This window comes from Ostrinia furnacalis, unplaced genomic scaffold, assembly GCF_004193835.3.
Source record: "Ostrinia furnacalis isolate ACB-3 unplaced genomic scaffold, ASM419383v2 OfSCF4122, whole genome shotgun sequence".
In the NCBI taxonomy this organism is placed as follows: Eukaryota; Metazoa; Arthropoda; class Insecta; order Lepidoptera; family Crambidae; genus Ostrinia; species Ostrinia furnacalis.
The window spans coordinates 943,580-958,733 of record NW_021134361.1 but is presented as its reverse complement, the minus strand read 5'-3'; the positions used below and the strand labels follow the sequence as shown (position 1 = coordinate 958,733).

The 15,154-nt window shown below is 36.8% G+C and overlaps 2 protein-coding genes across 2 annotated transcripts in view; both read right to left on the bottom strand.

The window, feature by feature from the left end:
* Window positions 1-2,307: 2,307 nt before the first annotated feature.
* On the bottom strand, window positions 2,308-3,321 carry LOC114358863 (3-oxoacyl-[acyl-carrier-protein] reductase FabG). The gene has a single exon (XM_028312962.1). The coding sequence runs from the start codon at window positions 3,239-3,241 to the stop codon at window positions 2,480-2,482; it is 762 nt and encodes a 253-aa protein (XP_028168763.1). The 5' UTR covers window positions 3,242-3,321; the 3' UTR covers window positions 2,308-2,479.
* Window positions 3,322-7,569: 4,248 nt separating this feature from the next.
* LOC114358864 (uncharacterized) overlaps window positions 7,570-15,154 on the bottom strand; it is a 54,014-nt gene continuing 46,429 nt past the window's right edge. The window contains exons 2-4 of the mRNA XM_028312963.1: window positions 14,948-15,066; window positions 10,224-10,317; window positions 7,570-7,756 (exon numbers count right to left, since the gene is read on the bottom strand). Of these exons, the coding sequence (XP_028168764.1) occupies window positions 7,595-7,756; window positions 10,224-10,317; window positions 14,948-15,066 (375 nt within the window). The 3' untranslated portion in view covers window positions 7,570-7,594. The remainder of the gene's footprint in view (window positions 7,757-10,223; window positions 10,318-14,947; window positions 15,067-15,154) is intronic.

Sequence of the window (15,154 nt, the reverse complement as noted above, 5' to 3'; positions counted from 1 at the left end):
GCCTCGGTTACAGTGGAAGAGCGAGCGGAAGTCATGTGATGAACACTATAAAGCACACTTGTAGAGCTGTGCTTAGAGTCAGACGACACCAACTAATAAAATTAATGCCTGTAGGCAATTTTGATATTTAACTAATTAACTAAAACATCTCATGTTTAAGTTAAGTTCCGTCTCTATGGCATATTACTCACCATTAAAAATGCGAATGTCAAAATGATTGGTCATGGTTTTGTTTAGGCATTCATTAAATTTTTGAGAATATCTATGTACTCGTATTAGCTGGAGAAGCACGATGCTCTCTTATTTACAAGAAGCAAATGGAGATTTGGATCTCGTTTAGCCATAGAACTTTCATAATAAAATTGATATTATAATAATTCTAATAATATCTGTTTCGTTTGTTACCCGGCTGTGCCAGAAGGAGGATTATGTTTATTTTCATTATCTTTTTAGGCGATTTTCCGCCCCGCTTCCGCCTACTCTTCATCTAGCCTGAACGGCATAGGCAATGGCAGAAATACTACGATACCTGCACGTGCTAGTGCATGCGAGCGCGTCTGCCTAACTTAGGCTATTAGTTCTACTTTATACGAGCGCCGCGCACGATCGCGCAAAGACAACGGAATTGTCTCAATTATCGCAAGACTTAGTACGTCCTGCCTTCATACTAATGCGGATGCGTTTCGTTAATTGCTATGAATTTAGTACGTGTAGGAAATTTACAGGAAAACAGTTACATTTATGAGAAAAAATAAATAGTAAAATCCGCCTGTTTGAGAGACTCAAAAGTAGTTTTCTAGTTTTAAGCATTGCACCCTATCGCCGATCTCTAATACTTAGTGACGTGAATAACTTAAATAAATGTATGGAAAACCCATTTTCTACTACTACTCAGTGATTACAAATTTATGTATAGCCAAGGACTGTAAATAATTTAAGTGCTTGAAAATAGATCTTGGAATTCTATAAAAAAAAAGTATTGAGTACACTACAAATACGCCTAGAATTATATTCCTCACTAGCTGACCCCGCGAACTCTGTTCCGCCTTAAAGGCAATAAATAGGGCATCGCAATTTTTCCTTATTTGCTCACCGTTTAGACCCACCCTGGACTACGACAAACATTTTAAAACCAAAATCAGCTCAATCGGCCCAGCCGTTCGCGAGTTTTAATCAGACTAACGAACAACAATTCATTTTTATTTATATATAGAAGATAGAAGATATAGATAAACAAAGTTATTTTAGGACAATAGAAGTTCAGCTACTAATTTATTTCTGTGTGGCGTACCTACCTATGTACCTATGTGTGTATGTCATAAGGATGTTATTCTATTTCACTAACGTTTATGTCCCAGCGACTGGTATAACGTCCTTAAGTACCCTAATGCAAGATAATCCATAATAAACTTTACCGAAAACATTATCCTCTCGTTACACGTATTATTTTATTATTATTAGCTAGTGAACACGCGGCGAAATTAAGTACGAGAAATAAACTCTTACAGCTCTCACGAAAATAAACGAGTGCGCTCATATAGCGATAATTACGAACATCTCGCTAAGTAAAGAGAATTAGGGAAGAAAAAGCAATAAACGTGGGAGTGCTGTCGTGTAATTGAAAGCTGTGGTTAGAGCCGATAGCTGGGTACGACACCCTGTATAAATTAAGGAATCGTATTAATCACAGGTAACATGCAACTAATTGTAAGTCACTCTCGAATGGGTGCTTCTATCGAGCATTCCATTCAGTTTATTAAGTACAAAGATTAATAAGTAAAATACACCGTACCTACTTAACTTCTACAATTCAAAAGATGAATCACCATTCTACTCAAAAATAAAACAGAAAAGCAAAGGTGTTTATTCAAAACAACCGAATTTTAAACGAAATCTGCCGCGACTCGGTGGGGAGTACAATCAATTTACAAGATTATCCGAGGGAAATTAACGCAAGATAACAGGGAATTAGCGACGCACCTGGGGAAGGATTAGGAGCTCCAGATAACTGAATATATTACCACAATTAAGGGCCTGAAAAGAAGTGGAATTTAGTGGGGAGAAGGAGTTTGTCGGAGATCTAAACGAGCGCCGTTGAAATTGTAAGGAGTTGCGTTTATCTGGCAATATCCGCGCCCTTTGTCTGCGTGAGGCGCTCACTCCGAGGCTGCGGTTTAACATACTTTAATATCACGCCGCTTTTGTTCAGCCCTTGTCACAAACATAATTATCGCGTCCAACAAAGATATCACTGTGCACCGTAACAAATACACACCCCTGGGTACTTGGAAACAAAAACAAGCTAGATACGAACGGTTTATTTTATTTCGTGCTCAGAACATTTCTTGATGTGCTCGAGTAAATTCACCAAAATTATTTTTATTTCTTAGAATTGCTGGCACTTTGCTTTTGTTGTTGTGTTAATTGGTCCATGCCTTCTATTGTACTCCAAATACTTGTGAATTCTTATACCATATAATTAGGTCTGTTTGATGCTTAGTCCACAATCGATTTGATAACAGCTTCCAGTAACACAAGACGCTTTATCACTAGCTAGGAACAGCACGACCTCCGCTACATCTTCACCGTATGCAACCTTTTGTAAAGGGGCAGACTGCTCCATATTCGAGAAAAACATTTCAACAGCTTCCTCGTTGAGACCAGCAGATTTGAATATCTGGGTCTTCACTGGTCCTGGATTCACAGAATTCACTCGAACACCATGTGGTCCGAATTCTATTGCAGCACACTTCGTGAACATATCCAATGCAGCTTTCGACATGCAGTAAGCAGTCATGGTTGCTAATGGTCTATATGCGAGGATGCTAGATATATTCACCACGTTTCCTTTAGTTTTGATCAAGTAAGGCAACGCTAGGGACGTCAGCAGGTATGGAGCCCTGAGATTTGTTCGCATAACGCTGTCGAAAGCGTCTACACCGTCTTTTATTTCTTTAAGTATTGTGAACCCAGCATTGTTCACAAGTACATCAATTCTTCCAAAATGCTGCACAGTTTCATCAACAATCTTCTTTAAATCATCTTCAATATTTACGTCAGCAACGAGCACAAAGGGGTGGAGTCCGAATTTTTTGCACATGTTTGCCGTTTTCGTGAGGTTGTCGAAATTTCTTCCAACAAGGACGAGTTTCGCTGATGATTTCGCGAAAACTACAGCACACGCGGCGCCGATGCCTGAACTGGCTCCGGTTATAATTACTACTTTGTTCTTGAAGACCATTGTGGGAGGCGGTCAGCTTAGTACTGAATAATGCTTGTAATAATATAGTTGTGTAATTTGTGGCGGCAGGTAATGTGAGCCGCTTCTGCCGCACAATAAGGAACTCAGCGCACTCGGCCGCTTTATAGACTGCGCGGTGCGGACTCTTCATTGTTAGGGTTCTGCTCGGAATATTCTGTGTGGGACACAGCATATGGTTTTGTAATAAGTACCAAATATGGGTTTAAATTAGTAATTAGTAGTGTGGCGGTCTGTAATTAAATTTTCCAAGAATTTCTAATTTTCAGGTTATTTTACTTTTGTCCATTTATGAAAAGACTAGCTTTCCGCCCGCGAGGAATTTTGTCTGTCACAGAAAAACTTTATCGCGCGCTTCCCTGTTTCAAAAACCGGGATAAAAACTATCTAATGTCCTTTCCCGGGACTCAAACTATCTCTGTGCCAAATTTCATCAAAATCGGTTCAGTGGTTTAGGCGTGAAAGAGAGACAGACAGACAGACAGACAGAGTTACCTACTTTCGCATTTATAATATTAGTATAGAAGTAAAGACTAGTATAGATGAAGGATTTCCACCTTGCTTATTAAAGTAATATCAATATCCAATACCTATGTGTGATTGTAGGTATGTATTCTAAATTATGTACGAGTAGATACTTCCTCTGTAGGTAATTTAGCTACTTTTGGGTAGAATTATAGAAAAGATAGTATGTAACAGTATATTATCTCAGACTTTCATCAGTTCAACCTGCGGATCCCTACAGGACCATACAGTAACGGACTTAACAGTCTTGTTCAATTATAAGTCCATTGGGAATGTCAATTGGTTCTTAAGCTATTCGTCATCCAGTGGCTTTCAATTTTGCAATGATGTTTAATTCGCCAGGAATTACTAGCTACAAGATATGATGGTGTAGTACCTACATATTATAAACTTTCGTTTATAGTTTGAAATGGTATAGATTCTTTGATGTAAAAAATAATCTTTTCTCTTAAATACTTTTTTAAAAATAATCTTTTCTGTTAAATAATAATTTAGTGTAAGCTCCACTACTTGCGATTAAAAACTTTATTTGTAAGTAACGTTATTGATACCATTCCTTATGTCACGTTTTCAAATCATTTTAAATCATGGGAAAATGAAACAAAGATATATTTTATACAATTTATTTGAGTTATCTCGATATACGAACGACAACATCAATATTGAAGCGTTTTCTATTTACACTTAACATAATTGAAACTTACAATAAAAGCTCCCTAAATTGTCTTTGGCACTTGCATTACGATAATACTTTGATGAAAGTACTTTTAATGTTTAATAAATAAGTTTTTAGAGCTAGATGATGTTAACACAGACAAACCCAAAAATATTAGAGCTTTTCTGGAAACTTTATTTTCTTTACACAAATAAGTTGTTTATACAAAAACACGAAAAATAAAAGCAAAACCTATTGTTGCATCTAATAAGTATCACGAAATTTTATAGATACAACTAGACGATCAGTTAGCCGAGAAAGAAAATTGTCTACATGAAATATTATATTACTAAATATTATAAACTATTGTTTAAAAGATTTATAAAATATTAAATATATGTCCCAGATACAGGAAAAACAAAAATAACCCATCTATTCTTATGCAACCATTTATATAAACTTATTTAATTCAAGCGTTATCCATTCACTAATGCACTGTGAATATTAAATAATTTAGTGGCGTAATGTGCCGTATGAATTATAAAAAGAAAGTTCTCTATTATACAGGCTTATAGAGTTATCCTTATTGTATTCAATTTAAAAATGTACTCATTGTAGTTTGTCATCCAAGAAGAAATTGTATGAATGAAGTTATACGGCATGGCATTACATAACTCCGTAACTTTAAGCACTTTTGGGATAATGTTTAGAATTAGGTACATATTGATCTGAAAGATTCTTCTGTACAAAGAGAGTCATATAATAAAACACGTTGTAACAATTTCACACTTTTCTTTGCAAATTGTACAAGTGCCCCAAAGAAAATTACACGAGCGATGAATGGGGTGGGTTACTGGGTTCATATGATTTCATGAATAGGCATTATCAAAGTTCTAAAACTGGGCTCGCAAGAGTACACGTATGCAAAGGCTAAAAAGATTTCTAGTTACTTAGCACTAAGTAGCCGAATAGGAGACGTTATAATACTCGTAATTTTGTACAAAATGATGTGTGTAAACACTGGAGGGAGTGCGATACTGGACGTCTGTGTTCTGACCCTTTAACTTACTTACATTACGTCCTAACTATAATCGATACAAAAAATAATGTAGTCAAAAATACAATTACTTAAATTATTAATTAATTACATACATAATTGCACCAATACCGTTACATTTACAGAAATCAAGGAAATCTTATTTGAGGGAAAAATGACTAGGTTACAAGTCAATGAAAGGAATATTGACGCGAAGAGAATGCTATGACTTTTTGCTCCTCTATAAAAGCAAGCATATAAGAGTATTATTCTCTATTCAGAGACACTAATATCCTATTATTCAGCGTTATTCGCCTATCATCTACCTTTGTCTAAATCGCTCACAATGGGCATTCTTGCCGCGGTTGATCTCCCGCGCCCTACAAGTTTATTGTGCCATCAAAATATGTGAGCCGGCGATATGTTGGATGTGCAGGGCAGTAAGTCCGCCGATCGATATAAACGCCGACCAATATATTATTATTTCGCCCGCTCAAGCGTGAAGGAGCTCCACCAAAATATTTTCGCTCACAGCCGTTTTAAAACGAACGTCAATTCATTTATAAATTTTCGATGAGCAGGAAAATCCGAAATTACGCTACAATTACTACACCGCAAAATGTGAGCTTACGAATAATTGAAACGGCTACGAAAGGCAGGTACGTTTGACTCCTGGGTTAAACATTTATGTTACAATTCGATACTTACATAAGCTTACTAACTGTGTGCCTACCATGAGTTTACGTTAGGTGAGCTCGCTAGCGAATACGTCAAAAAATTCTATGAAGATTTTATTTCTTGAAAGTAGCCGCTAATGGCGCTGCACAATATGTCATACATTTAAATGTCATTTTTTTACGCAGTCGTTAGCGAGCACACCTAACGTAAACTCATGGTAGGCACACTGATAATACTGATGTAGGTAAGATTATTTACGTAGTTCTATCTACGACATCTATTCTCTACGACTTAGAACTAATGCAGTGTTTTGTTTCACTACAATTTAGTTATAGACTAGAATGATGATAAAGTAAGTCTACTCTTGCACCCAAATATGAATCGGATCAAATAGTGAGATCGAATCCAAACTGGTTCTTGTTATAATTGCAAATGGCCTTAATAAAGACACAGAAACGACAATATACCTACTTGATATTGTAGGGTGCTTAAATGAACCTTAAATGACAATAGAAAAATAAACCAATGTATCTACAAACTACACTACAACTATAGTTTAAGCGTATGTACATTGAGACAAGTTCAAAATATGTACATAGTGTAATCTTACTGCTACATACTACGTTTTTCGAAACATTGAGAATGTTTTTGCAAAAGTCTGATCACAATATCGCTTGGCAATATATCCTTATTCTAACCTTAATTAGGACTAGCAATATCTAAACGAGATCATTATTTTCGAAGCATATAGATAACTTGCACTAATACTTAATTACTAGTAAATAAAAAACAAATATTTAATTAAAAAGTAAAAGTCTTTTTGTCATAGTAATTCATAGCCAAACGATGAGACCAAAATATTATACTCCTTTGTTTAATGTATTTTTTAAACCAAATTAAGTACATATTTGTGCCGCGAAGTGCCTCATCTGGTATAAATCAAGGATATAGAGGCAAAGTAGAGTAAGTACCTATAAAGTCACCAAAAAGATTTGACTTTTTAGTTCTTGCGAATTATAACAAAGGTAACTTAATATTCTTTCGACTTTTTAGGAGTTCTTGAGGTGGTGGCTCTCATGTTCCCGATGGAGGGTGCCCGTCATGGTGTACCCCATGTTGAAGTCATGATGTATACCAGGGTCAAGAGGCCCTATATCACCTATATGGCACAAAACGCAAAAGAGAGGTTTACCTACTACCAAGGAATGCCAGAAAAAAAGTAAGGATGAAGAATGTTCATTTGAGAGCTAAGTACTCTCGTGGTCGTAGCGGCAGAGGACTTTGAATGGCCTTATTTGGCACAAAGAACAGACATAACACATAGGCTGTGCAAGTAAAATAAAGAGTGAATAAGAGAGGTAAAACGAGGAATGCCATGCGAGGAGGAATGCCATCAGAAAAAAAAAAATTTCAGAAAAAAAAATTAGAATGTTCATTTGTTTTAGGAGTTCTTGAGGTGGTGGCTCTCATGGTCGCAGCGTCGCAGCACCGCGAAGTGCGTCATCTGGAAGGTGTTGGTTGAGCGACTGCCGCGCTCGAGGGTGCCCGTCATGGTGTACCCCATGTTGAAGTCCGCCTGCGTCACGTTCGTGGTCAGGTATAACTGTTGGCAAACACCAAAATAGGTTACATCGTCGTCATCATCATCATTTCAGCCACAGGACGTCCACTGCTGAACATAGGCCTCCCCCAATGACGCAGCGTGCTACGTCCAGTGGCGGATTAAGAGTATCCGAGGCCTTAAGCACAGAGCCTGTGTAGGCCCTCTATTGCTTAAATGGAAATGGAAGGAATGGAATGGAAGGTATAAAGTATAAAATGAAAGTTCATCAAAATAGAAAGTGTAGTAGGTAAAATTTAAAACTTAAAACATTATTTTCCTTGGCTTAATCAGAGCAAACTCCGAGATTACATCGTCGAAATTTATCCGACGAACTATGTCTGCCTCAATACACATTAATGCTAAAGAATTAAGCTTGTCTGGACGGATTTTTGTTCATTGCGGGTTTTTTAACCTTTTTAGTTGTGAGAAGGATCGTTCAGCAGAGCAATTAGTAATCATTAAGCTGTGAAAGATTCTAAACGCAACCACAATGATAGTCTTACGCTAGCACACTTCTTTTGTTTCTCTTCTTTTTTCACATCGCATGTTTATTTTAATATACAGGGTGTCCCGTAATGCAACGCCAATCCGAAACTGGGTGTTGAGGCAAGTTATGCTGGTTATCAAAAAAATCTATGTGTCATATTGTCAAAATAATAGGCATTTAAAAAAAGGACACCCTGTATACATTTACAAATATTACACATATACACAATTATTATTATTTTAATACGGGTATTATTTTATTATGTAGCATCTTTAATTTACAATAATTATGTTTATTCAACAAATGTTTGCACATTATTATTATTGTTATATTATAACAATAATAATAATGTGCAAACATTTGTTGAATATTGAAACATAATTATTGTATACAGGATAGCACTGCTCGCTCACTGCTCAGTTCACTTTTTATTTCCTTGTAATATTTATGTGCCATTTCTGTCTTTTTTTCTGTATACATTCTCTGTCATGACATAAGTGATGTTCATCGTAATAAATTTTTCTTTCTTTCTTTAAACGCCACTTATATTTGGGAAAACGCACTTTACTTTATCTATACTAATATTATAAAGAGGAAAACTTTGTTTGGTTGTAATGAATAGGCTCAAAAACTACTGGACCGTTTTTAAAAATTCTTTCACCATTTGAAAGCTAGGTACATTACTCACGAGTAACATAGGCTAAATCTCGATAAAATGTAAGTATGAAATGAAACGCCTGGAGAACAGGGGCCCCAAGCACGTGCTTGTAGTGCTTATACGTTAATCCGCCACTGGCTACGTCCGCCCACAAGGTGGACCGACGACCTAATAAAGGTAGCGGAAGGCGCTGGATGCAGGCCGCTACCAACCGTGTGATGTGGAATAGGTTACATGACAAATGAAATATCCAGGGTAAATTATTGTAAGTTGCATATAAAATTTCACTTAATGTTTCTTTTCTAAATAGAATTTTTCCAAGTGACCCAAATCTACGCGGTAGCGTGTCCATCCAAGTTTAAATAACAGGACTGGCGAGCAGCACCGTGTGTAATTATTATTTCATGATATTTACTTTTAGAGACAATCTACAGACTAATCACACATAGGAGTATTAATCGCATAGCTAGGATCACATAGTAAAGATAGCATCTGTTTTATGTTAGAAATAGGATTATTGGCTGAACCTAAAAGCAACCCGGTTGTTGTCACATACAAATAGACAATTTGATTTGATTATTTTCAGTTATAGCAATAAACAATACCCATCGCAGGTAAATATTTCAGTTTACTACAGAGAGGGATTCAATAACAAACACTCTAATTGTATAATCAGAAACCACCAATTGGGGCAATAGGTATAAACCGCATTGGAAATGCACGTCCGCGGTAGGATAACAGCTCACGTTGCTGCAAATATTTACTCTGTGACCTCACAATAAATGTTACATCATTTCACTTAAACATACTTATTAAATTTCAAAGCAAGTAAGTACTAATATTTTGTGGTAATAGACATGTGAAGGGAAATGTGGTTCACTATTCTACCGTACAAGTTGCTCTTGCTGATCATATTAATTTTACTCCTGGATAGTACTTGCTTTCAAACCAATGATTGTTATCATTAAAACACAGGTTCTAAGTTACGCATTGTCTAAGAGCTAATAAGCTCCACACCACACCCCATGTTACAGTGGCCCATATTATTGTTAACAAAATCGACGTTCACAATACTAATAATATTAGGTACAAGCGTTTATTTTAAACATGCCCGTGGTTTTTTAAACACGACATTTCAATCAATTTGCAATTCACAATATGTAGAGCTGTCTTTTCTCGTACATAATAACTTTTTAATTTCGTAAATGGACACAACGATAAGTTAGGTTTAGGAAATAACTCGTACAAGATAGAAACTTTTAATCTATTGGTCAGATTTACTGTATAGCTTTTAATGCGTTATTTTATTGCAGGTATGTTACCTTAAAATCGGCATCAGTCCCAAGGTGCTTAAAAGTGCCAACAATGTACACCGCGTTGCCGCCGCTCACCACCATCCTTGCCTGAGTGCTATGTCTGAAACAAAACCATTATGTAAAAAAATACAATTTTATATTTATAAAAATCTGGACATAACGTTACCTAATCTTTTATAAATTGACTACATATTCGTTAAAATTTGATTTATTAGAATGGTAAAAGAAACTATAGATCTGCGCCTTTAGTTAGACAACGTTTGTAACTCGCGTGGAAAACGAAAACTGTACGCTACATTGTCAAATAGCTCACTTTTCAGTTATTTTCCATCCCAAAAATATATCAAAAGCCTCATAAGCTATTTATTATCTGAACACCCAAAACCATACGATATTTTCCAAATAAAAACAAATAATTCGCTTTGTAGTTATTTTGCAAGTGCTCAAGCTATTAATGGAACAATAATCCTTAACAGGTCGGGATTAAAAGAATTTTCGCGCCGTACCCTTGTTTGGATTGTAAAAACAATCTCATCGGATTACGTTTTTACGGCTTAAGCATAGTCCACGATGGAAATAAGCATAAACGTGGTTATAAACAATAAGGAAAATGAGGTTTTGAAAAAATATAACATAAAAGCCACTTAAAGCTTACTGGGAGATGTATTATTCAGGAAAGAAAAAGTGTTGGCCTGAAATAAAGACTAAATTAATTTAAGCTTTTCATTCCTAATAATGTAAAATGTAAAATATTAAATAAAAATGCGTAGTTTTCCTGTATGTTTTGTTTCATAAAGCTAAACTTTGGAGGATAATATATATTTTCTAACCGGACACCTTTTCTTTGCGGTCCAATGTAGCTAAATCAAAATAAAGTGAAACGGACTTTGTAGTTTTAGAAATTTAAAAGCCTGAACTAATTCGGAGAATGGAGATATCTAGACAAATCACAAAACTTGGCCGCTACTGGCTTATGTGAAAAATATCCTTGATAAAACTCAAACACTTCAAAACTTGTAAATCTCATAAACTTTGGAACTTTATTTACAGGGAATGGCCTATAAAATGCAGTTATTCTGAACTCTTAATACTGCTATAGGAAGTGTAAAAGTTTCGATATTGGGTTTAAGGGATTTATTGCCCATGAATTATATTATAGCTTCTATAAAGTCGTTCATTAGTGTGAGTTCTATACGAATATCTAGATTTCATAGTATTGACGCTCTTATAAATTTGTTATAATAACTTATAAGTACTCGAACCTAACTGAATTAGAAAGTGCCCGAAGGTGCAGAGATTTTATATTGAAATTCTTTGAAGATTTTTCATAAATGGAACTGTCCCAAATAGAGTCAGTAAGCCTTGTGTCCTTATTAAGGGTCTTTGGCGGAAAGCAGAAGACAGATAGTGGCGCCCTCTGCGGGAAATTAGCGGTAAACGCCACCTCCGTGGCGTAGTAATACGCAGGTGACAACCGTGATTTATGCCAGCCTTGGCACCTTGGGACTGCTGTCCATATAGGCCGTGTTATGTAACGATGCTCAAAAATATGCCTGAAGCCTGAAGGCTGGTTGGTGGTATTAAAATTTAGGGAATTTCAGACTATTAATTAATTATATTGGTTGTTTTTCAATATAGATATTACGTATGGAAACGATATTAGTGTTTGTTTTACTACAACAAATTGATTGTACAGTCTACACGCAGCAAGTAAAAGATAATACCTATCAAGCTTAGCTATAATCTATGGAGTACTAATTTCAGCTCACTGTGAATATTAGTTTTATTGGTATTGTGTATATGGTTGGTTACCCTATTTTACATTATTGAATTATTACAGAACTACAAGAATTGTTTAAGGTTATTGTTAAATATAATATAATCTGTACTTGTGGACCAAGTTGCGTCATTTTGAGTAGACTTTTTTTTATTACTAGTAATTTGTATTGCACAAATTACTAATTAATTAATAGTAGACTAATAGAGGTGAGGCCAAAATGTTTTAACTAAAACACTGAATAATTTAAAAAAAAAATGTTGTATCGACTCCAAAATGGCATGTAAATAATGATTTTCAAGACTTCCATTTTCTTACAACAACACAGTAATAGCACGTTAATGTTAAGAAGCGGTGACTTATGTCACGCTTAGCAAGGAATTAGTACCTACCTAACGGTGATTTATGCTAGCTTTAACGCCTCGGTACTGCTATACGTATACGAGTACTAACATACCTCAAGGATTAGACGTCACCTGCTGACTTATTTGAGTACTTAGGTAATGTCGTAGAGGATCCCGTAGGTGTAGGTTGATAGGTGTAGGTTGATAGGTGTAGGTTGAGTTACCCCTTTTAAATTACCACTTTTTAGACTAATGAACTAGGTATGTCATCATATACATGCTTAACTTGTTATTTAGCAAAACACGAGTAAAATAGGCAAGATTCTTTCATGCTAGACGTAGATACTATCTAAAATTTTCATTGATTTACATAGCTTAGTAGACAAAGTAGATCCGCTAAGTAATGCGCTGCATCATTGCAGGAATTTAAAAAAAATACAACCGATTTGAATGCGTGACGAATTATTGTGCAATAATTTCAAGGGCAAAAGCGAAGATTTAGCAAAACAGTGATGTGGTCCCACGTCCCACCGATGGGCGCCCGCGTGCGCGAAGATAGGCCAATCACCAGGCCGATCACGTCTGCCAGTTAGTAGGGCGCGAATCCGACACGTACATCGCGGCCCTAACGGTCGAAGTAATGGCAGCCCGCCCTGTAATAGCCCAAACATCCTCCGGGAATTTCGCACGAACAAATTAAAAACCTTTATGCGCACTTCCGCACTACTTTCCACCGCGGTATCGCTCCTCACAACGTTTCGCGAATCTACAAGCACCGAACTTAAAACGTGCGAACCGGCGAATAGTTTTAAACGGAGGCCCAGTCATGGGACAATGAACAGTTAACGGGAACAGCAGATCTAGTCAGCTAGTGTTATCATGAAATAAGAGTCGTTTAGGGAAAAATAGTGAGGCGGGCAGCTATAATCGTTAAAGTTAACGATTGCCGCTTAGCCCCTGGCCTAGGTGCGGGGATTCCCAGCGCGGAAAAATCTTTTTGGAATTGTACTGGATAGTTTTAATTGTAGGTTAAATGCTTTAGAAAGAATTTAGGTAACTAATATTGCTGAGCATTGTGTTGTAATGGCTCTCAAGGTAGTGCCTTACATTTCAGAAATTCTTCCATAGCTATTTTGCTGATAGAATTCACTATACAAAACAAAAGCTTTGGAAAACTATTTGACTAGAATTTAATTTCTTGTTAATCCTCGTCAAAGACCTAACGCAACTTAAGTTACAATTTCAGTACCTACCTATAAATTCATAGAGATTGATCGAACCGTAAAATAAAGAGAGTCCCTTTATGCCATTTAATTTCAATGAGAATTCAACTGCCATAAACAGTTAAGCTGTGCATATCAACATGTCATTCGTCCGAGCGGGAGTTAAGCCTTTGCCGCCATATTTATTTGCGTCACGTCCCCGCCACTTTTCACTGTTTCGTGCGGCGGCGCAGCGACGATAGTGGCGCCCCCGGCAACTTCCGGCCGTTTGTCAAACAGACTGAACAACCGCTCAGCTCACCTGAGCGAGCCAGTTAATTGCGAAAAACACGTTTATGTGCAACAGACAAGATAAACAGCTTCCTCTCAGACGTTCAGCAGGAATATGGCTGGTGCTCCTTAAATAAATGGATGTCATAAAAGTACGTTGTAATCTTGGAACTAATTAATATAAATGGGTGCTAAGTAGATACTTAATCAATTTACGAACAAACAACATTTTCTCTTCGCTACATTTTGTGAGGATAATGCTTCTGAAGAATGTTTTTTATTCGGGCTGTTTTCTTTCTGTAATGTTCAAGCGTAGGGATTACATCGAAGGGACGTGGCTCCAGCGCAGTGTATATTCACTGTTTCGTTGATTGAGTCCACAAAATAACATCTGACAATTAGGGATGGGTGACTAAATTTATTGAAATATATAATTATTTAAATTGTACAATACATTACATTAACTTAAAATGACTTAAAAACTAAAATTTAATGGGTGTTTTCCCTAAAAATATCGATTAGATTTTATTTTTAAATTATTAATCCAGTGCCTGAAAATATTTATTCTCACGCAATCCATTCGTTATTAATGTATTTCGTGAAAAAACTTTCATAGAGTCAAGTAAAATCATCAAATTGTTCATCAGTATACGAGTAATTACAGCTTGAATACACTTGCTCAGTGCATTTTGGTGATGCGTTACAGTGTTAAAATCTCAGTTTTTAAAAAAGTATTATCCCTCAGTGGTAACCTAAATACCTACGAGTGAACCGGTGAACCCCACAATAGTCCGGGGCGCACGGGGTTGGAACCAGCGTGTCTCAGATCACAAGTCTAAGCTGACAATGACACCGTTGAGCTATTGTAGCCTCTTGTTAACCATCTCTACCTAACAGTCATGACTGGACTGACCAGTCATGAATGTTAGGTATGGCATATCCCGCACGGCAGCCTTTCTTGTCCACTCCACGAGTGCACAAGAAAGGCTGCAGTGCGGGAGGAATGGCTTTGGATTGTGAGGCTTGTCACCGGACTTGGTGTGACGACCACGACCACTCTGGCAAGAGTGTAGCGACGAAGAAGAACCTGACATTCATGTCTGTGGTTGGTCTTACCTCCTAGTGCCAGCCACCTCCACGACCTTGCACCTGGTGCGCCGCCACCAGCACGGCTGCAGCGTCCAGTACGAGGAGGAGGCACTCCGCGCCCAGCCCTCCTCAGGGAACATGAGGACCTGCAGACAAGGAAAACTCCACTCAATATTACTAAAATCGATGTAATTTAACAGATAAACCGTAAGCTTAGGGTGTTCTGCACCACCT

Bases quoted from the DNA above. Each gene is read 5' to 3' on its own strand.
- LOC114358863 (XM_028312962.1), bottom strand. From the start codon at position 3,241: ATGGTCTTCAAGAACAAAGTAGTAATTATAACCGGAGCCAGTTCAGGC.